The 27,533-nt window shown below is 51.9% G+C and overlaps 2 protein-coding genes and 1 long non-coding RNA gene across 3 annotated transcripts; 2 read left to right on the forward strand and 1 right to left on the reverse strand.

Moving 5' to 3' along the window:
- The first annotated feature begins 515 nt into the window (after positions 1-515).
- CDK5R2 (cyclin dependent kinase 5 regulatory subunit 2) lies at positions 516-3,031 on the forward strand. Its single transcript, XM_003907968.4, has one exon. It carries the CDS (start codon positions 703-705, stop codon positions 1,804-1,806), a length of 1,104 nt encoding a protein of 367 aa, XP_003908017.1. The 5' UTR covers positions 516-702; the 3' UTR covers positions 1,807-3,031.
- Positions 3,032-15,647: 12,616 nt separating this feature from the next.
- On the forward strand, positions 15,648-18,347 carry LOC103876541. Its single transcript, XR_635807.3, has 2 exons — positions 15,648-17,203; positions 18,096-18,347. It is a non-coding gene; the product is annotated as an uncharacterized LOC103876541 (long non-coding RNA).
- A 3,591-nt stretch (positions 18,348-21,938) lies between these two features.
- On the reverse strand, positions 21,939-26,464 carry FEV (FEV transcription factor, ETS family member). The gene is made up of 3 exons (XM_003907969.2): positions 25,826-26,464; positions 25,031-25,105; positions 21,939-23,084 (listed from the first exon to the last, which is right to left on the reverse strand). The coding sequence occupies exons 1-3, from the start codon at positions 25,875-25,877 to the stop codon at positions 22,495-22,497; spliced, it is 717 nt and encodes a 238-aa protein (XP_003908018.1). The 5' UTR covers positions 25,878-26,464; the 3' UTR covers positions 21,939-22,494.
- Between the last annotated feature and the right edge of the window lie 1,069 nt (positions 26,465-27,533).

Raw genomic sequence — 27,533 nt, forward strand, 5'->3', positions numbered from 1 at the left:
CTGCAGCCCCTCTAGCGACCTGGGGGGTAGTGGGCGAGGTGGGGTGGCGAAGAGGAAACAGATCTGACAGTCACATTGGAGGAGCCACTGCAACACGACCCAGCTGGGACCTGGGCATCCGGTGAGGGCACTCACTACTCACACTGGCCCCCCACACAAATTCAAAGGCAGAGGGAAGGAGGGCTGTTCCCATGGTTTATCTGCTACCGCGACCCAGTGCATCAGAACAAGCTGACCCATGCTCTAGGATCCGGAGGAGGAGGTAGGAGCAGCCACCACCCCTCCTCACCTCTGACCCTGAGGAGGCCACTCGAACGACGACCACCGCCTTCCCCTTCCCCGGAACGGGGGAAGGGAAAAGACTCAGGCCAGAGGGTGGAGATTGGGGCGGGACTTGAAATTGACATGTGAGAGTCTATTGGTCACGGGAGCTGCCCATCAGGAGTGCAACTCGGGAGCGGATTGGCCGCGTGAGGCGGGGCACAGCGCGGCGAAAAAAGGGGCCCAAGGGGTGGGGCTGACGCTGCAGCTGGCGCAGCTCAGGCTCAGAGCAGCGGAGCCGCCTAGCAGCCACCTTCCCCCGCCAGTCCGCGCGCCCGGGCCGGGGCTAGGCCCCCCACCGCCGGGTCCCCCGGGGCTGCAGTAGCAGCGGCGCCGCCCGCGGCTCCCGCTGGGGCCCGGGCGCCGGCCCCGCTCTGCAGGATGGGCACGGTGCTGTCTCTTTCCCCTGCCTCCTCGGCCAAGGGCCGGAGGCCCGGCGGGCTGCCCGAAGAGAAGAAGAAGGCGCCGCCCGCGGGGGACGAGGCGCTGGGGGGCTACGGGGCGCCGCCAGTGGGCAAGGGCGGCAAAGGCGAGAGCCGACTCAAGCGGCCGTCCGTGCTCATCTCGGCGCTCACCTGGAAGCGCCTGGTGGCCGCGTCCGCCAAGAAGAAGAAAGGCAGCAAGAAGGTGACACCCAAGCCGGCATCCACGGGCCCCGACCCCCTGGTCCAGCAACGCAACCGCGAGAACCTTCTCCGCAAGGGCCGGGATCCCCCCGACGGCGGTGGCACCGCCAAGCCCCTGGCGGTGCCAGTGCCCACCGTGCCCGCGGCTGCCGCCACCTGCGAGCCACCGTCGGGGGGCAGCGCGGCCGCTCAGCCGCCGGGCTCGGGAGGGGGAAAGCCTCCGCCGCCGCCTCCCCCAGCCCCGCAGGCGGCGCCGCCGGTGCCTGGAGGCTCGCCGCGGCGGGTCATCGTGCAGGCGTCCACCGGCGAGCTGCTGCGCTGTCTGGGCGACTTCGTGTGCCGACGCTGCTACCGCCTCAAGGAGCTGAGCCCCGGCGAGCTGGTAGGCTGGTTCCGCGGTGTGGACCGCTCGCTGCTGCTGCAGGGCTGGCAAGACCAGGCCTTCATTACGCCCGCCAACCTGGTGTTCGTGTACCTGCTGTGCCGCGAGTCGCTGCGTGGGGACGAGCTGGCGTCGGCCGCCGAGCTGCAGGCCGCCTTCCTCACCTGCCTCTACCTCGCCTACTCCTACATGGGCAACGAGATCTCCTACCCACTCAAGCCCTTCCTCGTGGAGCCCGACAAGGAGCGCTTCTGGCAGCGCTGCCTGCGCCTCATCCAGCGGCTCAGCCCGCAGATGCTGCGGCTCAACGCCGACCCCCACTTCTTCACGCAGGTCTTTCAAGACCTCAAGAACGAGGGCGAGGCCGCCGCCAGCGGCGGGGGCCCACCGAACGGGGGCGCGTCCGCCGCCTCCTCGGCCGCCAGGGACAGCTGCGCGGCCGGAGCCAAGCACTGGACTATGAACCTGGACCGCTAGGGATACCCAGGGGCCGCGCCCATCCCCCGCCCCAGCCCCCGACACACACTCGGACCCCCCGGGACCACCAAGCCACCGCCGCTGTTACCGCCGCTCAGTGCCCCGGCTGGGCGGAGGAGGAGCCGCCCATGCCCCTCAGGGGAAAGTGGAGGCCGGGACACCAGAGGCCGCGGTGTTTGGATTTGCTGGGCGTGAAGTGGGGATGGAAGATGAGCGCGGGAAGGGCACTCCAACCTCACTCTTCCCGTCTGTCTGCGCCCCCATTTCTTCATTTCTGCCCGGGTCTTCCCCTTCCCTTCAGTCCATTCCCCCTCGGTTTTGTCCATTTCCTTGCCTCCTTTTTGTGTCTTCATTTTTCCTCCTGTCTGCATTCCTCTCTCTCTCTCCTGTTCCTCTCTTTCTTCCTCCCTCTCCCTGCCTTTCCATTTTCTGTTCCTTGGGCGTGTGTGTCCGCATCTCCATCTTACCCCTTGCTTGACTGTACCCCATGGCCCCCCCGTTTCTCCTCCTGCACCTGTGTCCCCATCTCCTCTTCTTGTTGCTCCTGTCATGTGTCACCATCTTCCCTCCTGTCTGCCTTCTTCCTCCACTTGTGTCAGCTTGCATTTTTTATTCCTGACTGAGTTCCCACACCCCCCTCCCCAGATCAAAGGGAATATTAGTTTTTAATTTGGATCGACTGAGGTGCCAGGAGAAACTGTAGCCCCAGGCACCCAGACAGGACCAGGATGGCCCCTCGCCCCACCCCCACTGCCTCTCCCCACCTTTTCCAACGTGTTGCATGCTGGGAGCTGGGGGGGGTGGAGGAAGGGGCTGACGGCTTCTTTCAGGAGGCTGAGGTTTGGAGGCAAAATCAACCTGGGAGACCACCCCGGCCGCGGCGCCTCAGTGGACAGGTGGGAGAAGAAGAAAACTTCTTACCTTGGGGGAGGAACATCCCGCTTCCTTATCCTTAGCTTTTTTGTTTTCCCTCCCCACTGCCCCTTTTAATTCATTTGGTTTTTTGCGGAGGGAGGGGGGAGGGGGGAGGCTGGGCTGGGAACTGTCCGAGGTGCTGAGCTGAGGCGGGACAGGAATCCTCCCGGTAGAGTACCAGGGACTGGGTTGGGCCTGGGGCCGTGTCCAAGGTGCCAATGATGCGGGCCGACAGAGCGGGCCGCACTGTCTGTCTGTCCGTCTGTCCCGGAAAGAACTATAAAGCGCTGGAAGCGCCTGCAGATGCTTTTGCGCCGGTCTTTCTTTGGGCCCCGGGAGGGAGGGAGTGGGAGTGGTAGTGGAACTGTCATGGCCAGGGCAAGGAGGCAAGAGATGGGGCTCTAGTAGGGAAGATCAAGTCCCTGAGAACTTCTCCTCTTCCCCATCCCCACCCCCGCCATCGGCTTCCATTTTACAGAGGGTAAAGAGTAAAGTGAGGTAGCTGAGGGTGAGGCCTGGTGATAAAGCTGAATCCATCCCCCCACTTCCGCCTCCATCTTGTCTGACCTAGCTCCTCATTAGTGCCTGGGCCACTTAGAGACCGAATGACGGGGACAGCGGGAATTGTGCCCTTTCTGTGATGTGACCCATTGAGGCAGAACTAGCTAGTCCTTATTGCTATTTTCCCCTTCCTCCCCATCTCTCCCCACCATATATTGGTCAGGAGTACAGTCGGGCCTAAGTCTGTATTCACCACTCCCAAGTGGGGCTTGTCTGCCACACTTCTCTCCTTATCCCCCAACCACCACGGGGCTGCTTCGACGCTGCCCCGGTCGCTCGCCCACTCAGGAGTCTTGGGAGGCCCATCCCTGCTTGAGATTCAGACCTTTGCCCTTTATCCCCAAGAAGGGGCAAACACGGGCAGCTGGGGAGAAGGAAGGCATTCTCCGGTATTGAAACAAGAGGGAAAATGCGCTGTTTAGCCTGAGATCCCTGCTCTGTCCCCATTGCCTTCTTAGCCACGTGGCTAAGCGCCCTGTTCACTGTTTCATTGGCCCAAAGAGGCCTGGCTTCAACAGAGTGCCGGCAGCTCCGACCCTAGTCCGGCCATGGCGGAGAAGATTCGGAAAGAACCCGGCGGGACCGGCCAAGACGAGGCCCGGGATCGCTGTCCGTGGTGCTGAAGGGCGCGCTCGGGTGGGGTCGGGGCTTGTAGGGGCAGGAAGAGTTGCAGACTCGGCCTCAGCTAGATCTTCCGGATAATTTGGGAATAGGGTGTCATCTATTCTGGCGGCGAGTTATAGAAGTCTGGCTCCAGAACCCAGGAATGTCGGTTCCCACTTGCCCTCCCAGGACTACAGGACTCGACTCCCCTGGCCTCAGCCCAGGGCCCTTGTAACCTGCCTGGAGCCGGAAATCGCCAGTCCAGATTTGTGAATCGAGTTCCCGGAGGGAGGGGGAGAGCTGGCGGAAGGGGAGGCGGGAGCAGCCGCCCATTGGCTGGAATTTGGCGCAGTCAGCGCGGTGCCGTCATCTCTCTTGGTTTGGGAGGAGGGAGGGAGGATCACTTGGGTCACCCCGCGGCTGTCGCCATAGTAACCAGACTAAGCGGGCGGGGCAGCCGCTCTACTCTCCCACCTCTGGCTGGGGAAACAATCCTGGTCCACCTTATTTGGAACTAGCTAGTGAGACTAGCTATTTGATTAGAATTTCTGAATTAGAGGAGCCTAAAGGGGATGGGAAAGAGAGCAGAGACCCTACACAGAGGCCCCCCTCAAACTCCAACAAACATCCTGCGTTTGGATACTGCCCCTGAACGCTTAGCCACAGCACCCACCCTTTGCTGCACACACACACCCCTCCAGGAACTTGTGATCTGGCACTTGGAGACGTAGAATGAGAAAAAAGCCACAGTGAGTAACATGCAGTTAAATCTCACTTTTGACATGCCCCAAGGCATGAGACACTGCCATAATCCGATTAGGAGGGGAGGGACTGGAGAAGGATCAACGCGAATACATAGAAGAATTAGCCTCCTGGGTCAGACTTGTCAGAGTCCTGTTTTCTCAGGGATTAAGTGGGAGAAGTCGTAAGGAGAAGGACCCCTTCTTCTGAGAAGGCAAGGGGTGGAGGGAGTAAGTGCAGAAACAGAATAAGGTACCTTCTTTCCTGAACCGGAGTTAACCTGGGGAAAGCGAGTCCAAGCTGCTGATAAGGTGGTGAAGGGGGACCAGAGTTTTAGAAACCAGAAGCAAAGAGGGGTGGACTAAGGAAAGATGGAGGTGGAGGAAAGGAGACAGAAACCCAGCTGGAGCAATGACTCAGCACTTCCCCTAGGCAAAGGGCTGGAGTGACTCTCCCAGCACAGGGGCAGCTGTGAGGGCAGGAAAGCAAATGAACAGACAGAAGGGATAATTCACCCCTTCACCCGACACATGTTGATACATACATTGACGCATAACCAAAGGCACACATTTTAACCCAGAAGTGGAGACAAATGCATTTATACTGGTGAATCATAACATATACACACCTCCACTCCTTTCCTCCCTGTCCCCCTTCCTGGAACAGAGGACTTTCTGTTTTGCAGCCATGCTCCCCTGTCCCTGGAATACCTTGCTACTTATTAGAAAAGCAGAAATGCAAAAAATCACAGACATGTAGGGGAGTTGTCATGGTAACTGCTTTGCTTGCCAGGAGGGGTGCCCAGCAACCAGAGCATCTAACAGTATTCAAAAGGACATTCTATGGTCTCCACTTACTGGGATCCACCCCAGGCAACCAGATGGGCACCTTTGGAAGATGTCTGCAACAGAGGCTGCTGAAGAAGCCCCTCCAGTCACATCATCATGATCAGGGACAGCTGGAAGCCAGGTGTATGGGCCTGATCTTCTTTAGGTACCCCACTTTAAGTAGCACTTCTGGCCTCTTTAAATATAGGCATTTGCTGTGAGGGGCTTCAAGACAGCAGGGTTAACACTTCGAAGACCTTTATTTAAGAGCATGACCTGGCTGGGAGTGGTGGTTCATGCCTGTAATCCCAGCATTTTGGGAGGCCAAGGCGGGTGAATCACTTGAAGCCAGGAGTTTGGGACTAGACTGGCCAACATGGTGAAACCCTGTCTCTACTAAAAATACAAAAATCAGCCAGCTGTGGTGTTGTGTGCCTGTACTACCAGCTACTCGGGACTTGGGAGGTTGAGGCAGGAGAGTCTCTTAAACCTGAGAGGTGGAGGTTATGGTGAGCTGGGATCATGCCACTGCACTCCAGCCTGAGAAACAGAGTGAGACCCTGTCAAAAAAAAAAAAGTAAGACCTTCCCTCTCAGCATCTTGCCACAAACCCTACAAAGAAGGTCATATCTACACACTCAGGATAGGAGTGTAGATGAGGGGTAGAAAAGTTGCTTAGTTGGCTGGGCGTGGTGGCTCACCCCTGTAATCCCAGCACTTTGGTATGCCAAGATGGGCAGATCACTTGAAGTCAGGAGTTCAAGACCAGCTTGGCCAACATGGTAAAACCCTATCACTACTAAAAATATGAAAATTAGCCAGGTGTGGTGGCGCATGCCTGTAATCCCAGCTACTTGGGAGGCTGAGGCAGGAGAATCACTTGAACCTGGGAGGCGGAGGTCACAGTGAGCCAAGATCACGCCACTGCACTCCAGCCTGGGCAACAGAGCAAGACTCAATCTCAAAACAATAAATAAATAAATGCAAAAAAAATAATAATAATTAGCTAAGCATGGTGGCACACAACTGTAGTCCTAAATACTTGGGAGGCTGAGGTGGGAGGATCACTTGAGCCCAGGAATTTGAGGCTGTAGTTAGCTATGATCACACAACTGCACTCCAAGCTTGGTGACTGAGTGAGACCCTAACTCCAAAAAAGGAAACAAAACACCTGGAGAAAATATGGATTATTCATTGTTATTATTTATTATATTGCATCTTGGGGTGGGTGGAGAATTTCTTTTTAGCAGTAAAAAGACCTTAAAGGAACAGATTGATTCGTCTGAGACTCCATTTAGCTTTTGAATGTCAGAGACATAGAGAAGAAAAAAGAAAAAAGTTCATCACAGCCGGGCATGGTGGCTCAAGCCTGTAATCCCAGCACTTTGGGAGGCCGAGACAGGCGGATCACGACGTCAGGAGATTGAGACCATCCTGGCTAACACGGTGAAACCCCGTCTCTACTAAAAAATACAAAAAACTAGCCGGGCAAGGTGGCGGGCGTCTGTAGTCCCAGCTACTTGGGAGGCTGAGGCAGGAGAATGGCGTGAACCCGGGAGGCGGAGCTTGCAGTGAGCCGAGATCTGGCCACTGCACTCTAGCCTGGGCGACAGAGCAAGACTCCATCTCAAAAAAAAAAAAAAAAAAAAGTTCATCACATAACCCAATTTATTTTCTTCATAACATTTGTTCCCACCTGATAATTTTTTTGTTACTGACTTATTTTGTATCCTTTCAATAAAAATAAGGTTGAAACACCAGTGACAAATGGAGAGAATGTATTTGCAACACAATATATTTTTCAATAGAAAAATAGCTAAAACTGGAAACAGCCAATTCATAAAAGGAAATGTAAGCAGGCTGGGTGTGGTGGCTCAAATCCCAGCACTTTGAGAGGCCAAGGTAGGCGGATCAAAAGGTCAGGAGTTCAAGACCAGCCTGACCAATATGGTGAAACCCTGTCTTTACTAAAAATATAAAAAATTGGCTGGGCTTCGTGGAGTGTGCCTGTAATCCCAGATACTTGGGAGGCCGAGGCAGGAGAACTGCTTGAATCTGGGAGGCTGAGGTAGCAGTGAGCTGAGATTGTGCCACTGCACTCCAGCCTGGGTAACAGAGCAAGACTCCGTCTCAGGGAAAAAAAAAAAGAAAGAAATGTAAGCAAATGATAAACAAATAAAAAGATACTTACCTTTACTATTGGCCAAAGAAATTCAAGTCAAAACAGCAATGAGATATTACATCTCCATCTCTTACACTGATACAGATTATCAAAATGGAAAATTCCAACCATAGGGAAAGCATGGGAAAATAAACATGTTAGTTCAGTCTTTTGGGGAGATTGTCTGGATCAAAATGTGAAAGGCAGAATGCTCTTTGATCTAGCTACCACATTTCCAAAAATTTGCCCAAAGGAGATAAGTGGGAAAAGATCTGATGCATAGATGCCTATCATACTTTTGTTTATCATAATGAAAAATTGGATACAACCTGTATGAACATTAGAAGGAGATTAAGTAAATTGTGATAAATTGATATTCACTGGGATATTATGGACCATTAAAAATTGTACATCAGGCCAGGCGTGGTGGCTCACGACCTGTAATCCCAGCACTTTGGGAGGCCGAGGCGGGCGGATCACGAGGTCAGGAGATCAAGATCATCCTGGCCAACATGGTGAAACCCCGTCTCTACTAAAATACAAAAAATTAGCCGGGCATGGGGGTGTGCCCCTGTAGTCCCAGCTACTCGGGAGGCTGAGGCAGAGGAATCACTTGAACCTGGAAAGCAGAGGTTGCAGTGAGCCAAGATCGCGCCATTGCACTCCAGCCTGGCCACAAAGCAAGACTCCATCTCAAAAAAAAAAAAAGAAGAAGAAATTTGTACATCAGTCTGGGCACGGTGGCTCATGCCTGCAATCCCAGCACTTTGGGAGGCCAAGGTAGGTGTATCACCTGAGCTCAGGAGTTTCCTCTTTCTACTAAAAATACAAAAATTAGTTGAGCATGGTGGCTGTGCCTGTAGTCCCAGCTACTGGGGGGCCGAGGCAGGAGGATCGCTTGAGCCCGGGGAAGTGAAGGTTGCAGTGAGCTAAGATTGAGCCATTACACTCCAGCCTGGGCAGCAGAGTGAGACTCTGTTTCAAAAAAAAAAAAATTGTACATCAATATTTATATTTATTGACATGAAAAAATGGCATGATGAAGTGGAAATAGGAGATTGAAAACATTGTCATATCATCCCATTTCTGAGAGAGATTTAAACAGCTGTCTCCTTCTTGTCACTTAGATCTTGACTTAATAGCCTCCTCCTTCTCATCATCTCCTGAATTCATCTCAGTCTGTCCCACAGTTACCCTCAATCACATGCCCCTAATTTATTTTCTTCATAGCATTTATCTTCCTGAAAATATATTATTATGACCTAAAAAAGAAGAAAATTATAAGGAAAGAAAGAAAAAGAGAAAAATAGAGAGGGAAGGAGAGAGAGAGATAGACAGAGAGAAGGAAGAGAGAAAGAGAAAGAGAAAGAGAGAAGGAAGGAGAAACAGAAAAAAAGTGATGCTAGACAGTGTCTGGAAAAGGAGAAACACATTTCTGCAGCCATGTCCTGCACTCCCCTATCACACATCCCCAAAGCCCCTTTGCTCCTTCCCCCAGCCTCAAGCTGTTTCCAAATCCCTGGGGTTTAACAATGTCCCTTGCTGGATAAAGGGAGTTAAGCACCTATCCAGCCTGGCAGCCACGTCTATTACACAAAAAGCACATATAAGGTGCATGTCCACACACAGAGCATGGACACACATATGTGCACACTCTTACAAGGATCCATCCAAGAGCATTTAAAAAACACTCTTCTATCTTTTTCGTAAGTGCCATAGAAAATCCACTGTCCTTTATTCAAACAATAAAGCTAGGGGAAATTTTTCTCTTCACATTAACTTGTTCATATCTTTGAATAACGAGAATTAGCACAGTGCCTGGCATGTAGTAGGCTCTTGATAAATAAGAGCTGATGTTTATTCAGGTAATAGCCATTTTTTGTTACGATAAATGTTATGATAAGCATTTGTGTGCCCATTTATCTCAGAACAAAGAATAAATGGACTAAAAAGGGTGACAGTCTGCATATTTACCTTTGGTTACCAATAAGCGTGCCACCAAATATACATTTTTAGACCACAACTATGGTAACTAACTTCTCCTAAGATGTTTTATCCTTTCTTTTCTTTTTTTCTTTTCTTTTCTTTTTTTTTTTTTTTTTTGAGACCAAGTCTTGCTCTGTCACCCAGGCTGGAGTGCAATGGTGTGATCTTGACTCACGGCAACCTCCACCTCCTGGGTTCAAGCAATTCTCCCTGCTTCAGCCTCCCAAGTAGCTGGGATTACAGGCGCTTGCCACCTGTAATGTCCCTCTAATTTTTGTATTTTTAGTAGAGATGGGATTTCACCATGTTGGCCAGGCTGGTGACCTCGAACTCCTGACCTCAGGTGATCCGCCCACCTCTGCCTCCCAAAGTGCTGGGATTACAGGCTTGAGCCACCTCTCTCAGCCTCTCTTCTCTTTTCAATTGTTCTTGATTTATGCTAGGTTTCTGGTTGACTTTACTTTGCATTTTAAAACACTTTGAATTTTATTCTGGTGCTTTTATAGTGTCTTTATTTCATTCTTTAATCTATTCTGGAATTCAACTTTATATGTGGTGAGAGGTAGAGATATAATTATTTTCCCCAGATGACTACTAAGTTGTGCCAATCTTTGAACAGTCTTCCTTTACCCCCAGTAAATACCATCTTATTATTTATGAAATTCCCACACATATGAATCTATTTCAAGGCTCTACTCTGTTTCATTGGTCTACTTAACTATTGCTGTACCAAACCACACCTTTAATAACTAGTTTTGCAGTATTATTCTTTTGCTAAAATTGTCTTTTTTTTTTTTTTTTTTTTTTTTAAGATGGAGTCTCACTTTGTCACCCAGGCTGGAGTGCAGTGATACAATCTTGGCTCACTGCAACTTCCGCCTCCTGGGTACAAGTGATTGTCCTGCCTCAGCCTCCGCGTACTGGAACTACAGGCATGCACCACTGTGCCTAGTTAATTTTTGTATTTTTAGAAAAGACGGGGTTTCACTACGTTGGTCAGGCTGGTCTCGAACTCCTGACCTCAAGTGATCCACCCGCCTCAGCCTCCCAAATGCTGGGATTACAGGCATGAGCCACAATACCCAGTCATATCTTTCTATTCTTAATCATAGTACAGAAGAACTTGAGAACCAAGCCTGTCAAGTTCCATAAAATCCCTCTGTGACTTGAACTGGGACTGCATCACTTTTATAGATTAATTTGGAGATTTGGCAATTTTGCAATATTGAGTCATTCCATCCAGGAACATGTTCAGCCTCTTCATTTACTCAGGTCTTCTTTTTTGTTCCTTAGTGAATATTTATAGTTTTCTGTATTTAGATGTTTCTCATGTTTTCATTAGGTTGATGTGGGAGCACATTTGTATTGCTGTTGTAAGCCTGTAATTCCCAATTCCTTTTCTTCTTTTCATAGGGTTATAGGGGAGCCATATATATATATATGTATATTTTGTTGTTGTTGTTGTTGTTGTTGTTTTTGGTGTGTTGATCTTATTATACCTTACTGGAATTTCATTAGTTCTAATTGTGTCCTAGTTGAATCTCTTGGGTTTTATAGGTAGGCAGTCATACCATCTACAAACAAGATTTTAATATCTTCCTTCTCAATATTTACACACAGTATGTATCTTTTCCTGTCTTATTGCATTGTCTAGGCTCTCCAGTACAATGTTCAGTGGTAGCAGTGATGACAATATTAAAAGGGATAAAAAAGACATCCTTCCTTTTCCCTAACTTTTATAAGAATGCTTCTCATATTTTACCAATTAGTCTTTTAAATTTGAATATCTTCTTTTACGTACGTTGTGATAAAGTGAGTCATGTAAAATCATTTTCTGGAAGTTTATACAATTTTAATCAAAATAATTATTCAAATTACCTGTCCTGTATAGATACAGCACCAACTGAATCATGCTAGACTACATGGCCCTGGGCGTTTGCAATTTGGGAATATAGGAGGGGGGTGGCGGAATGTTCCCCTGGGGATCCTTTCTCCTCCGTGACATTTGAAGTTAGCGTGATATGAGGCACAGAACAAAACACTATGAGTCAGAGGTTTGAGTCTCTCCTCTACCATATATTAGCTACTAATCTAAGACAGTGATTCAACCTCTTTGAATTTCAGTTTTCTTGTCTATCAGATCGGAACAAAGATCTTGGGTTAGTGTCTATCAGGTGCCTATGATAGGAATGACATATTACTGTTGTTAGGGTAACAACTATTGCTATACTAGTCAGCACTATTAATAACTATTAACAGGGATTAAATAATGACCAGGACAGAGACAGAGTCCAGAAGGGGGCCCTGGGGTGCTCTAACCATCTTTGCTGGTCCCTGAGGTAGTGGGGAGCCCTGAAGGCCTGGGCCTCCCATGAGCTATCCTGTGACCTGGATGACTGTGTTTACTCCTTGCTGCCAAGCCTTGGTCCCAGTGTGACCCACGTGCCTCTCTCTGGAATGCCAGCCAGGGGACTTGCTTCTGCTGTCAGTATGTAGATACTTTTGCCAGCCTGGCCTAGCATAGGAACATTCTTGAGTCTAGGTCTTTGGGCCAGCAGGCCAGGCCCCTTTTGGAACTCCCCACTCCAGGGATCCCCCCAGGCTGGTTGGAACCAACAGGGAAGAACAGCTGAGTCTTTCCTTCACAATTCGCCCGCTGATCAGGGATGAGAGGAGATGCATCTCGGGAGACTAGGCCCTAAGAATGGCATGCACACACGTTGCTAATGCCTGCACTAAAGTCCATGCATCAGGGTGTAGTAGAACTATCCTGAGATTTGCAGCAAATCTGGACCCTGTTATTTCCTCACTGTGGGATCTTGGGATTTGTTTTCCTCGTCTGTTATATAGGAATCATGATCATCTTCCCACTATATCTATATCTATATCTATATATCTATATCTATCTACATCTGTCTATCTCTCTCTATATATATATTTATATATATATTTATATATTTTGAGATGGAGTCTTGCTCTGTTGTCCAGGCTGGAGTGTAGTGGCATGATCTGGGCTCACTGCAACCTCTACCTCGTGGGTTCGAGTGATTCCCCTGCCTCAGCCTCCCAAGTAACTGGGATTACAGGCATCCGCCACCATGCGCAGCTAATTTCTATATTTTTAGTAGAGACAGGGTCTTGCCATGTTGGCCAGGCTAGTCTCGAACTTCTGACCTCGGTTATCTGCCCACCTTGGCCTCCCAAAGTGCTGGGATTACAGGCATGAACCATGTGCCTGGCCTTTTCCCACTATTAATGAGGCTGCTGCAAGTATCATTTGAAATTGTGTCTATGATGTGATCTGTAAGTTGTAAAGCATAGAATAAATACAAGGTGGTCCTGTGTCTGGCCCTCATGTTCATGGTCATAAATGTGGCCGTTGCACAAATGTGTGTGCAAGATGCCCTAGAACTGTGTGTCAAAAGTAGAAAACCAAGCGGAAATTTTGGGGGATTGAGAAGGTGATCATAGGAAAGGCGGCTTAACCCAAGAGGTTATCACTGGAGCCTGGGATCTTTCATCACTTTTCCCATCCATCTCCCCATCTCATGTTGCTCCAGATCTCTCCATGCTGCAGGATAAAAATGGACAGTGCTGCCTGAAGCCTCCCTGACAATCTCCCACTGTGTTGCTAAGCAACTTGACCTCCTCTGCCGAAAAAGGAACCTAATGCTCAAAGTCTGGCCTTCTGGCCTCCTTTAGTTACTTCCTTCTCCTCTGACCTCAGGGAAGGAAGGAATCTCAAGGAAAGAGCATCTCTGCCTCATGGAGGGAGAACTGGGTATAGAATTGGAGGATTAGACTGGTGGGAAATGGGATGAACTTGCAAGGCAGGTCTTTGCTTCTGGGCTAATTAGCGTGGGGGCATGACAGTTATAGAGCAGCTCTCTGTGCTGGACTCTCTAGGCACAGGCTCTGTCCTTGCAGCAAACCAATAAAGCAGGTATGATCAGTGTTTCCATTTTATGAGTTCACTGAGCCTCACGGAGAGTAAGCAGCCTTCTCAGTCTCACAGGGAATAGGCAGAGGATGAGTCTGAAACCACGCCCATCTGGGTTCCTTCTCCACCATGCTGTTTGAGATATTTGCAAGGGTCACGGTAGACCATGAGACTTCTAAAATGCATTTCTCACTTTGCTATTTGTCTGGAACCCCTGGTGAATGCTGGAATAGAGTACCTGGCTTGAGGTTGAGCTGAGGTTTGGGCATATAGTTCTGCTACTTCCTTGGCCTCTCAGAATCTCAGAATCTGCTCATTCTTCCAGTAGTGAAGATCGGTAAATAAGGGGTGGGAATAGAGTGAAAACTGGGCTGCTAGAGTTTGAAAGGCATATTTACCCTTGGCAGCTCTGTGATCCCATGCAAGTTTTTTGACATTTTGTGCCTCAGTTTTCCTCATTTATAGAATGGAAATAACACTAGAGCCAACTCCAGAGGGCTGTAAGAATTAAATGAATGTAAAGCTCTTGAACCTGGCACATAAAGGTTCAATAAGTACCCACACTTATTATTATCACTTCTAGGAGGCTTTAGCATATAAACCTCTTTCACATCCTTAGTGGTTAAGAGAATTCACTGCCACTGAAATCAAACTAGGTCCACATCCTGCACTGCTCTTTCTCACTGCGTGACTTTAGACAAGTTTCTTAATCCCTCTGTGGCTCAGTTTTCTAATCTATAAAATGAAGAAAATAATAATGTGTACTTCAGGGTATTATTGTAAAGATCAAATGTAATATGGGTATTAGTTATGGTAATGTTAGTTGCTGTAACAAGAAAACTTCCCACTTCCAAATTTCATGTAACAGTCTACACAAGAATCATGGGAAGTAAGCATTACTATTATCTTCATTTTAGAGGAGAAAACTAAGTGTCAGAATGGTGTAGACATATTCCTAAAGTCACATAGCTAGTAGCTAGCTGAGATCTTATAATTTGAAATTCAATACATTCTTTTGTTACTTCATAAGGAAATGGAGCATGTTCTGAGAACAGGAGGCCAACCCATGTGTTAGTGGTTGCGGAGCCATAGCCAGTCAAGAGGCTTGTTCTTGGTGAAGTTCACCATGTGGGCCCAGGACAAGGACTGGGCTGCTGTGGAAAAGTAAGCCCAGATTCCTTTCCAGGGCATGTGGAGGGCATCTGATGGGGATGAGAGGGAGAGGAGGCAGGTGCTTGCTTTGTTTTGAATTGTTTTGTCTGCTTGTTTAATAATAGAAAGCACTGATATGTGTAGCAAGGTATTTAAATCATTATGTAATCTTTATAGCAACTATATGAGGTAGGTTTAATGGATATTACAATTTTACAGATGAGGTAATTGAAGCACAAAGAAGTAACTTGAATAACGTTACATAGCTTGCAAGTAACAGAGCTTTCAAACCTTGGAAGTCCAGCCCAAAGCCCCAAACCACTAAGCTATGTTGCCTTTTGTTTTCAAAGAAGTGTATACTAGGAAAGAAACAGCAAACAGGATCCAGTGGGAGAGAATTCTCAGAAAGAGAAAAAGTCAACTGGGGCCAGGTGCAGTGGCTCATGCTATAATCCCAGCACTTTGGGAGGCCAAGGTGGGAGGATCACTTGAAGTCAGGAGTTCAAGACAAGCCTGGCCAACATGGTGAAAACCCGTCTCTACTAAAAATACAAAAATTAACCGGGCATGGTGGTGGGTGCCTGTAATCCCAGCTACATGGGAGGCTGAGGCAGGAGAATCACTTGAACCCAGGAGGTGGAGGTTGCAGTGAGCCAAGATTGCACCACAGCACTAGCCTGGACAACAGAGTAAGGCTCTGTCTCAAAAAAAAAAAAATTATCCAGGCACAGTGTCTCATGCCTGTAATCCAAGCACTTTGGGAGGCCAAGGTGGGAGAATCATTTGCGGCCAGGAGTTTGAGACCAGCCTGGGCAACACAGTGAGACCCCTATCTCTACAAAAGCAAAATAATATTAAAACAAGCTGGGCATGATGGTACATGCTTATAGTCTCAGCTACTTGGGAGGCTGAGATGGGAAGATCTCTTGAGCCCAGGAGTTCAAGGCTGCAGTGAGCTATGATCATGTCACTGGCCTCCAGCCTGGGCAACAGCGTGAGATTCTATCTCTAAACAAAGAAAAGAAAAGAAATAAGAAACATCAGTCAATGGGACATTGAACCATTCACCTCTAGACATGACATGCGTCATCCTAAGATGGAGGAGTGTCATAGAGAAATCCTGCTGACCAAACCGAAGTAGGAAATACCATTCAGGTCAATATATAATCAGAGCCCCACTCCACCTCAGAGTACAGTGATCCTCTCCAAGCCTGTAGTGCCTCAGTTAGGAAAGTGAAAGCCTGCAAAAGGCATTGGGGCAACAAAACAGTCTCTATTTCTTATCAGGGACAAAATGTACTTTCTTATCAAACAGAGGCCTAACCAAGGACACTCATAAGGCAAGCTGTCAGTTTGTCCTTTATAACCAATTGTAGGTGGTGTGCATCTGTACTGGGTAAGAAGCAGATCATGTTTACATGAGGAAGAAGCTGTCCAGGAAGGCCAGCAAGAAGAGATCTAGTGGGGTGGTAAGGATTTCAGTTGTCAGGTCATGGGCTGGCCCAGCCACTTCATTTCTCCAAGCCTTGGTTCCCTCATTTGAAAATAGAGGTTACCATCCCCATCTGGCAGGGTTGTAGCCAGGTCAAAGGAAACACCACCTGTAAAGCATTAGCATAGGGTGGAGCCTGGCAGAGTCATATTCAGTGAGTGGTAAAGCATACTTTTATCATCAGCAGATCCACTTGACATGGATTATAAATAGCTCAAGAAACAAGTTCATTTTGGCGCATTTCAAAGACACATTAGAGGAAAGGTGAAGGCCAGAAGAGCAGAAGGCTCTGAGAAAAGTGCATCACAGTGGCCCATTACGATGCCTGTCTATGGTCACATGAGCTGTCGTATGAGAGAGTGCTCTGTGAGCCTCAGTGCCTTCAGTGGCATCATTGCACTGTGACTGTGCAGGTCCCAAACAGTTTGGACATGAATGTCCTCAAGCTGCATGTTAGCAGGGCTTCTAATTCCATCTGCAAGGGATAAAGCGTGGAGCTTAGTCGCACAGAGTGCCTGTTACTGGAGGAGATATGGGTCTGTGTCATCCTGCATGGGAAAGATTCTAAAAACAAAGTGATCAGTGACTGCTCAGGAGTGTGGAAAGGTCACCGGGAGCAGTGGGAAAGGGTCTGGCAGAGGAATAAGAAGATACAGGTCTTACAACAAGCCCTGGGACTTCAACCAAGTCATTTAACATCTGGGGCCTTGGTTTATTTATCCTCCCAGCAGATAAAGCAATACCTGCCCTGTCTTCCTAATCTTGAAGAGGTCTGATTGACGTTGTGAAAGCATTTTGTAAACTGTAGTGCAAGCATACGGCAGAGGAGTGAACCATACTTTCACTAGCGACTTGAACGAGGTGATAGAGAAAAGGCTCAGAACTTCAGAAAATGCAAGAGGGGCTTGACCCTGGATTGGGAGAGGAAAGCAATGGTGGGATCAATACCTTGGAGGGCCAAGGACCAAGGGGTTAAGAGTCCATGAAAACAGGCCTGGATCATCAGGAAGCTCAGTGTGGTAAGAGTATGACTTCTTCAGGGATTGGGTGGAGTACAGTCCTGCCAAGACCACAGTAACTCAGAGCTTGGAGACATCACAGAGGCAGGGGCTCCCAGAGCTGAGATAATCTGGAGAAGAGGATTCCCATCTACTGTATTCTGAGGCTGGGTTCGACCTTGTAGGTCATCTTTGATAGACGTTTTCCAGCTCTTTCTTTTTCTTTTTTTCTTTCTTTTTTTTTTGAACAGAGAGAACCTAGGTGACCTTTAAAGTTCCACAGAGCAGAGTTTGCAAATCTCTGGTTCAGCCTTATTATTTTAATGAGATGAGAATGGAACCCCAGAAAAGAGAAGTGATTATCTGAAGGTCACACAGCAGGTTCGTTACCAAGCTGCAAATGGAACTCAGAATTTCTGGTTCCCAGTTCTATATCTTAGCCTCCCAAACTGGCTATGTGGACAGGAAAGAACAGAGGCATGGGGTGAGCTTTAAGGATGCAATTTCGGCCGGGCGCGGTGGCTCAAGCCTGTAATCCTAGCACTTTGGGAGGCCGAGACGGGCGGATCACGAGGTCAGGAGATCGAGACCATCCTGGCTAACACGGTGAAACCCCGTCTCTACTAAAAAATACAAAAAACTAGCCGGGCGAGGTGGCTGGCGCCTGTAGTCCCAGCTACTCGGGAGGCTGAGGCAGGAGAATAGCGTAAACCCGGGAGGCGGAGCTTGCAGTGAGCTGAGATCCGGCCACTGTACTCCAGTCTGGGCGACAGAGCGAGACTCCGTCTCAAAAAAAAAAAAAAAAAAAAAGGATGCAATTTCATAGGTAAGAAGATCCCTTAATCTAATAATATCTCAGCCAGCCAGCTGCCCAACAATGACTAAAATCCCCCCTTGATTGACTCCTTCACAGGATTCCAAGAGTCTCAAGGTTAGAGAAGTCGCCTAGTCCATGTCCCTTCTCTGCTTCTCACAGAAGGGTCTGCTGAACACTCTGGTGACAGTGAACTCACCCAACATGTTCCATGGCAGAGGCTCTTCATTAGATCAAGGAGACATCTGTTTTACTGGAGCTTCCAACCACGTGTCCCAGTACTGCCCTTAGTCACATGCATCTAGTCCTTTCTCTCAGGGCAGAGTTTTGAATAAATGATGACAGCTCCCATCCCCCTTTCTCCCAGTTGACTTTCCAGATACATCTCACATTGTTGTTGGCTTTCCACCGTTTTTCCTCTTCACTTCCTGGGTCTACTACACTGTGTGTCCTCCACTTGGTCTCCTCCTGAAAACAACACTGTGCACAATGTTCCTGGCGGCAGACTTACGAAACCAAGTGGACCACTTCCTTCATCTTAGGTGTCGTAGCTCCATCAATTCATCCTCAGATTACAGTGATTTTTCTGCACTTCACCCTACAGGTTCCCATTTAGCGTTGTATTGGCTAGGACATTACTCATTTACACACAGGCTCTGCTGAGCCCCACCTTTGCCAAGACTCTGACTTCTGTTGTTTCATTTAAAGATGTAAGACCAGGGCCTCACAGTCCTTCCTAAGGAATTTTACTTTGTGGCTGGACACAGTGGCTCACACCTGTAATTCCAGCACTTTGGGAGGCCAAGGCAGGTGGATGACTTGAGGTCAGGAGTTCGAGACCAGCCTGGCCAACATGACGAAACCCCTTCTCTACTAAAAATACAAAAATTAGCTGAGTGTGGTGGCAAGCGCCTATAATCCCAGTTTCTCGGGAGGCTGAGGCAGGAGAATCGCTTGAGCCCAGGAGGCAGAGGTTGCAGTGAGCCGAGATCACTGCACTCCAGCCTGGGCAACAGAGTGAGACTCCATCTCAAAAAAACAAAAGTAGCAACAACAACAACAAACACAGAAATTTTACTTTGTTACATTCAGCCCACAATGTTTAGCAGCCCAGATCTTTCTGGATCCTGGCTGTATCTCCTCAGCATGTTTCTTCTTCCTCCCAGCTTCCTGACCCCTGCAAATAGGGCTGTAAAGAGACTCTCTGATGCTGCACCCCTCCCCCACTGCCACCATGCACGTCACAGAAGATCTCACCAGGTCAGACTGGCTCACCTGCTTGATAAATGCACCAGCCCACTCTCCCACCCCGTGAGGCGTATCAGGCATAATGACCTGGAACATACTTTTTTTCTATTCAGCTACGAAAGCAGGGTATTATCAAATTTTAAAAGGCATTGGCCAGGCACCGTGGCGCATGCCTGTAATCCCAGGCACTTTGGGAGGCCGAAGTGGGTGGATCGCTTGAGCCCAGGAGTTCAAGACCAGCCTGGGCAACATGGCAAAACCCTGTCTCTATAAAACACACAAAAATTAGCCGGGCATGGTGGCACATGCCTGTAGTCTCAGTTTCTCAGGAAGTTGAAGTGGAAGGATCACTGAAGCCCGGGAGGTGGAGGTTGCAGTGAGCTGAAATCCCACCACTGCACTCCGGCCTGGCAGCCTGGGCAACAGAGAGAGACCCTGCCTCAATCAATCAATCAATCAATCAATGGCATTGAGAAAAGAAAGGGAGCGTTTTGACCAACAAATTATCAATAGTAACAGTGGCGTCCGTGTAACAGGACTATAGTTTTGGCTTTTTTTTTTTTTTTAAATGAAGCCTTGCTCTGTCGCCCAGGCAGGAGTGTAGTGGTGCCATCTCGGCTCACTGCAACTTCTGCCTCCCGGGTTCAAGCGATTCTCCTGCCTCAGCCTCCCGAGTAGCTGGGACTACAGGCATGTGCCACCACGCTCGGCTAATTTTTTGTATTTTTAGTAGAGATGAGTTTTCACCGTGTTAGCCAGGATGGTCTCGATCTCCTGACCTCGTGATCCGCCTGCCTTGGCCTCCCAAAGTGCTGGGATTACAGGCGTGAGCCACCGCGCCCGGCCCCTTCACGCTTCTTTACATGCTTCATCCAACCGATAGTTCATGGAGGAGGCCTCAGGTGTGTGTTTCCAAATTTTCTATGCTGAGTGTGTGTTCTTTGGAAAACTAGAAAAAAATTAAGCGAAAAATAAAATGAAATGAATAAAGACTCTTTCCCTGGCTAAATCCTTTGGGAAGGGGCATCAGGCCCACCCCACACCTCCAACTGCCCAGCCTCCCGCCTGCATTGCCCCTTCCTGTGCCCAAGAAGAGATGTGCGCGTGGAAAAGAACAGCCAGGGCAGCGGGGGAAAGGGGAGCCAGGGGCTTGCCTTGAGGAGCAGTTGCCTTGAGGTTGGGATTGTCCCTTTAGGCACCTTCCGCAGTGCTGTTTTCCTCTAAGCGAAGGCGTTTAAGGCAGCTTTCCTGCCAACAGGTTTTGGAAAAGGTAGGAGTTAAGGGGCAGTGGCCTTGGTGGGCGGGTGCAGTATTCAGAAGGGCCTCTGGGGTGAGGAAAGGGGCCCAGCCAGGAGAATAATCCACTTGACCCACTTTCCGGGCTTCCAGAGGTCAGACCTGGGATGCAGAGTTCCCCTTTTCACCCTCCTCTCTGAAGGCCAAAGGAGATCTGGAGACTACTGGGTCCTGCAGTCCTCAGTGTGGCCAGGCACATGGGTTTGCACCGCGTGGCACAGAAAATCCCCCCCGGCTTAGGTACAAAGCCCTCGGCGTACCCTCCTCCGACCAGCAGAGGGCGCGCACCGCCCGCAAGAAGGAGGTGCAGCCACGAGCCTCGGCGTGGAGGCTGCGAGCCGCGAGCGCAGGAGCCGGGTGGGAGACACCCCTTCTTCTGCAAATGAGGAGGCCGAGCCAGAAGAAAGACGGCGACAGATGTTGGGGGGAGGGGGCGATTTGTGAGGGATACGGCGAGAAAGTCTAAGTGAGAGTAGGATGAGGAGGGGAGGGTGGTTGGGGAAGGGGATGAAATAAAGTGGCTGAGGGAAGGCTGAGGTGGGGTGAAGCTCAGCCAGAAGGGATGAAGGTTGGGATGAGGTGAGGGGCGGGTGAAAGGATGGGTGAGGGGGGAAGATGTGATGTGGGTGCCTGTTAGGATGGGATGGGGTGAAGGGCGGGTGGAAGGGTGGGTGAGATGGGGAGGTAAAGGTCGAGGTGAAGTAGATGCAATGGGATGCGATTAAAGTGAGATTAGGTCGGAAAGTGGAGTCATCGAGGAGGAATTCGGTCGGTCTGTTGAGATCGAGGTCGTCGAGAACCGTCGCGGATAAATTGAAGATAAAGTCGGATCGCCGATTACCAGGATCGTCGGGTGAAGACAAGGTCGAGATCGATTAAAGAAGATAATCTCGTCTATCAAGATCGGATCGAGTAAAGGCTCGTCGGATCGATAAAGATCGATAAAATGCTTATCGTCCGGAATCCTGTCGGATCGGCGGATCGAGTGAGGCGGGTGGACGGGTGGGTGAGATGGGGAAGCTTGAGTGGGGTGGGGGTGGGGTGCCTATTGGGATGGGGCGGGTGAGGGGTGGGTGAAAGGGTGAGTGAGATGGGGAGGGTGGGGTGCAGGTGTCTGCTAGGACGGAAGTATGGATAGGGTGGGGTGAAGGGCAAGTGGAAGACCGAGTGAGGTGAGCTGGGGTCGCCTGGCAGGGTGGGTGTGAGGCAAGGCGGCTCCTTGGGCTGAGCCCGTTCTCCAGGCCCCTCGCTCCCTGCAGCGACGCCCAAGCCCGCGCCACCCTCCTTCTTGGGACCTCTTCCTTGGCAGTTCTCTGCTGTGGCCCGAGATGAACCTCTCCCTACTTTCCCCTAACCACGGGTTCCGGTGCAGCAAAGAACAGAGAGAGGAGGCAGCGTAGAGCTCAGGAGCTTTAATGGGGCTAAAAGGGTCAGAAACACACTGGGCCCTCCTGCGAGTGTTAGTACAGGAGGAAGAGGGCCATGTGTCATGGGATAGGGTGGCTTTCACCAAATCTGCTCAGGTCCCAGAAAGGAGGACCGTGAGAGGCCTCCACGTGCTGGGGTGGGAGCAGTTCCTTGGGGAAGAGCAAAAGTGGGAAGAGATGTGATATTGAATGGGGCTTCTAGGAGCCAGGCGGAAATGCACCGGAGTGGTTGGGAGACAGCAGAGGTCCACAAATCCCCTCCGGGACCTGGAGACCCAGAAGAAAAAAAGTCAAAGAGGGCGCATATCGCCCTCCTCAGGGGACTGCGGGGTGGGACGGGGACAAATCTAGTATCAGACACGGATTGAGGGAGCTCCGGTCCGTCCCCCGGGGCTAAGTGCGGCAGGTGGAGTAAACTCTTGGTTAGAGGACGATTGGGAGGCTCCCGGGCCCCTCCCCGGGATGTAGATGGGATCGGGTGAGACTCTGGGCTTGCGGGCTAGGCCGCAGGCACCCGACCGCCCCGTCTAGTGGTAATGGCCCCCCAAGTGCGAGGCTGCGGCCACTGCCCCGAAGGGCCCGGGCGGGGGCTGCAAGCTGGGACTGGGGTAGAGCGCTGCGGTGGCGGCGGCAGCCGTGGCGGTGGGGCCCGGGCCTGGCCAGTAGGAGAAGCCGGCGGGCGCGACGCCGGCCGAGGCGGCCATGAGGTTGAGTTTGGAGAGGCCAGGGAAGGGCAACGGGGCGAGGCCGGCGGGCAGCTTGTAGAGCGCGCCGTCTTGGGCGGCGGCGGCGGCAGCAGCAGCGGCGGCGGCGGCATGGGCGTGCGCGGGCGGTGGCTGGCAGGCCTGCGCCAGGCCCTGGAAGTCGAAGCGGTAGGCGTAGCGCTTGCCGTGCACCTTACTCATGATGTTCTTGTCGTAGTAGTAGCGAAGGGCGCGGCTCAGCTTGTCGTAGTTCATGTTGGGCTTGCTCTTGCGCTCGCCCCACCGCCGCGCCACCTCGTCCGGGTCAGTGAGCTTGAACTCGCCGTGACCACCCTCCCACGCGATGCAACCGGCGTTCGCGCGGTCAGCCAGCAGCTCCAGCAGAAACTGCCACAGCTGGATCTGTCCGCTGCCTGTGGGGAGGGGGGTAGTCAGCCACAGGTGGGAGCGGGGAGGTGGGAACTGGGAAAGAGTGCAGACAGGAAACCGACCCACCCCGGCAGGAACCGGCACTGGGGGAGGAAAAGCGCAAGTCAAATTGTGCAGCTGAGTTCGGCAGGAGCAGCCGGCCGGGGAGGGGTTGATCAGCAGAGTGGTCTCTAGCCTTTACCACGCTTTTGCACAATGGAAATGCGGCTTCCATTGAAGAGCACGTAGCTTGCCGGATGCACGGTTTTGTGAAACTTGACGGGGAAAGGGGAAGCGTCGCCTACTCCACGTGAGCACAGCGGCGCCCCAAGGCATTCGGCTTTCCAAGGCGAGCAAGGACAGATACCCGCCGCCACTCGCCATCTCAGCCCGGCGCTCTTATTTAGGGAGAAGCCGCACAACCGTACAGGGCGTCATTGGGCAGAATAATTGGACTGCCCCATCCCAGCGGGACCACATCCAGAGATGGGAAGGGACAGGCATGCAGCGGGACGACCCAACCACTGCTGGACAAGGCCCAGCCAGTCCCCAAAGACGTAGTTGGACAGGTGGAGTGGTGGCTGGCTTCCTTGTAACCACATCCGACAGGAGTAGGAACAGTGGCCCCCTATAGGTGACAGGAGGGGCAAGCTCTCAGGGGCTCCCCATCCTAGCCACCTTTGGGTGCGCAGGCCTCTGCGCTGACCCTAAGAGTTTGGTCTCTTGTTTTCGGAACAGGCGGGATTCCCTGCCTACGAAGGTGCCATCGTTCTCGGGGCCTGATGAACAGTTCTGAGGAGGGGAACGGACCGAGCAGCTGTTGTGCTTGGCTACCAACCTCCTCCTGTCTTTGTGTGATATGCCTCCGAATTCGCGGTTGCTGGAGGCAGCAAGGAGGTTTTTCCAGGATATGCCAGTGGTGAGAGAGTGGAGTCCCAGGATTCCTGCTCCCCTGTCTTGTAGCCTCAAGCAGACAGGCAGAGAAAACTCCTGATACAATTACCCCCACTCCTTTTTAGAATAAAACGGATTTTCCTCGAATTGGTCTGCTTACTGTCTCAAATAGAGTCTGGTGAACCCCTCTTCCTTTTTCAGCCACTGGCTTAGAATCCAGATGCTACCCTCTCCCATGATTTCAATCCCAATCCCTTCAAGCCAGCCCAGCAAAGAGCTTCCTGGTTCCTAGTCCCCAGCGTTAAGTTTTAGGGTCAGAAGCAAGGGAAGATTTGGGTACAAAGGTGCACCTGGCACCAAAGGTGGAGCAACCTCAGCGGTTTGGATGCCCGTTCCTGTTAGGCGTAGTTTCCTTCTGGATAAAACAGTCGCCAACCTCGTTTTTGTGGTTTCTGTCTCTTGGTGAGATCTAGGGTAACGACTGAGATGGGGACTGTGGGGAGACGCTGCTTGAAGAGCCAGCCAACAAAAGGGTAATTTATCGTCTATCCGTGGAGCGCTGGTGGTGAACCTGGGAATCAATTGCAATCGTCTGGCAGACTTGGCCGGCAGAGATCAGCCAGCGTAGGTCAGCGCGGGAGGGTAAGCAGGTGGCAGTGACCAGGGTCTAGTGATTGGGAAGCCCACTGTGTTTGGGGAATAATTCCCCCGGTTCCATTGCCAGCTGGTGCTGCGGCCTTGAACTCCTACTACCAGCAGGGAAAGGACGCTAAGTGTCCCAGCCCCTGCCCCAAAGCCTGGAAAACCATACTCAGCAGCAAAAGGGCCTGGGGCTGGGATCCTCTCCACCTGCCTTGGCCTGCAAGTCTTTTCCTGGTGCTCAGAAGATGCAGGAGCCAAAAACCAAGTGAATGTCTTCCCAAGGCCTCCCCACAACCAGGCCAGGACTCCGGGCTTCAGTGTGAACCCTGAGTCCACACTGCTCCCGCCTTCTGTCCGCCTGTGCCCTGACCCCAACCAACCTCGCCTCCGCCGCCCAGCGCGCCACCCAGCTCACCTTTCTGAACCGCCGGGCTCAGCGGGCCCCAGCTCGGGTTCTTCCCTTCCTTGAAGAGACCGTCTCCGACGGGATCTGCAAGCAGCAGACGAAAAGAATCAGGCGAACCCCAGGCGGAAGTTGTGGGCTTGACAAAAGGGCCCCGGGCCAAGGCTCAAGGGGGGTGCTGTGGTCCCCAGGCGCGAGGCTGGGGGCCCGGGCCACCCGGCTCCTCCTCCCGGAGCCTGGTCCAGGCGCGCTGCGCGGAGCCCCTCCGTAGAGCCCAAGTCAGGAAACGCGTCCAGGAAAAAGGAAATCCGCTTTCCGAAGGGGCCGGCTGGAGCCTTATAAAGCCGAGCGGGGAACTGCGCCAGCCGAGCTGGAGCGCGGGGAGAGAAGAGGAGGGCGCCTGGAGGGCCGGCCCGAAGCTAGTAGCAGGAAGGTGAGGAGCCGTGAGAGCGCAGGGGCGACGCCCGCGGACCACAGCCTTCTGGTACGGCTCGGCCACAGAGTCCTCCACCACGCCAGAGACCCCTGCTTCCCCTCTCAGGCTCTTTCGGGTCCCTGAGTCCCGGCTTTTGGCCCCCAGGCTCCCAATCTGCTCATTTCAACTCCTCTAGACCCTGCACTGAAACCCAGAGCTCTCTATCTGTCTTTAGGTCTCCCCAGTGCTCTAAATTACAATCGGCCCTCCATGCAACCCGAATCTCCGGACACTTCTCCTTCCCCTGGACCCCAGCACTCTCTTCCTATGTCTGAGCCTAGACTTCCCGCCCCAGGTTCCGGTGCCACCAGCGCCCGGCTGGTCCCTGGTACCTGGCAGGTACATGTTGATCAGCAGGGGCTGGGAGGCGCCGCTCTGTCTCATCGCTGCCGGGGACTGGGCGGTGGGAGATGGGGGGGACGGGGAAGGGGGGCGAGGCAGGCTTTGCGCTCCGTGGCACCGATCCCCGCCCGAAGCGACCGCGGGTGACAAGGAGGAGAAGACGCGCCAGGTCCAGCAGGGCCTGGCGGGAGGGGGCAGTCCGGGCGTGGCGGGGTTGCGCGGGGCGGGGGGGTCCTGGAGCAACGCTTCCAGCTAAGGGGCCGCTTGGAACCCTCTGGTCCCCACGCGGCCAGGGGCCGCAATTTCCGTTTTAATTAAAGCGCTGCCGCTTCGGCCCCCAGGACCCCGCCCCCGCCCCTCTTATCGTCCCATCGCAATAAAGTCTCCAACGCGCCGCGCCACAGCCAAGCGCACCCGGCAGCCCCCCGCGCCCCGCAGCCGGGGAGACGCGCGGGGGATGGGCCCGGGCCATGCGCCCTGATGGGGGCCGGGAGCGCGTGTCTTTTCCGCCTCCCTGATTCTCTGCAAACAGTGATGGGGCTGGTGTACCTGGCCCCACCTCGGACCCCAGCAGCCACAGCCCCCTCCCTAGTGCCCTTCTTCCAGTCTGCTCCCGCTCCACTCGCCGCTCACTCTCCTCCCCCTCCCTCCCTCTATCCCCACCCGGGTTCCCGTCTCCAGGCTGCGTTATCTGCATCTTCACTTTTAAATTTCCGCTTCCCTCCCTCTCGCCTGTCGCTGTGCTCCCGGCCCTGCAGCCGTTGCTCCCTTTATCTCTGCCCGCACCCCTGCTCCCTCCTCCTCTTCTCCCACTCTCTGCTCTTCCCTAGAGACCTGAACCCCTTCCCTGTCTCCTTCTTGCTTTGGCCCATTTCCTGCCTTTCTAGGGCCCCCAAGCCTCAGGCCCTGGTGCTGGGCCATCTCTCCTGGCAACTTATGGTGGGTGACCCCCTCCTCTGTCCTCTCCCCCTCTTCTAGGTCTCTCTTTACCATCTATTCTAGGCTTTTCTCTCTGACTCCCATCTCCCCTCCAGCCTTCTCTCTCCCTCTCATCCTTCTCCCTCCCTTCCTTTTCTCATTCATTCAGTCCCCACAAATTAGTAGTGGCCTGGACTGCTGAAGGCCTCTAAAGATGTTGAGAATCTGTCCTGGCTTTCCCTGATGGGTTTCTGAGCCCCCTGCTACTTCCCTGTACAACTATTCCTCTCCCATCCTTCCCCATCCCCTGTCCTCCCAGTCTGCCACCCACCCTCACCACTATTCCCATTCTGGCTGTCCCTGAACCAGGCTGGAGAGGTGGAGGGGTTAAGACAGGGTTGTGCACTGTGCAAGGCTGAAATCCACTCCAAGAAAAGTGTTCCTATTTCTAACTCATGCAAAGATATTGATGTGGTTCCCAAGTGTCCTAGAGCCTCTCTGGGTACCGGTGGGACTTCTTGGCTCCGGAGAGGCAGGCTAAGGAGGATGCTGACTGAAGATGAGGCTCCAGCCCAGAAGCCCACCTTCTGCAGCCTTGCAGTATGGAATGGGTACTGTCAAAACTGGTATTCTCCAAGTCCTCTCTCACTGCTAGAGTCCAGGGGTGGAGGAGGCCTGGGAATTGGCAAATCTCCTGCTAAGTGCCTGGTCCTGGGGTGCCTGATTGAGGATGGCTAGAAAGTCCTACTTCTGGGGTTCTACAGGGCCCCTGTTCACCCT

Source organism: Papio anubis, chromosome 10, assembly GCF_008728515.1.
Source record: "Papio anubis isolate 15944 chromosome 10, Panubis1.0, whole genome shotgun sequence".
NCBI lineage: Eukaryota > Metazoa > Chordata > Mammalia > Primates > Cercopithecidae > Papio > Papio anubis.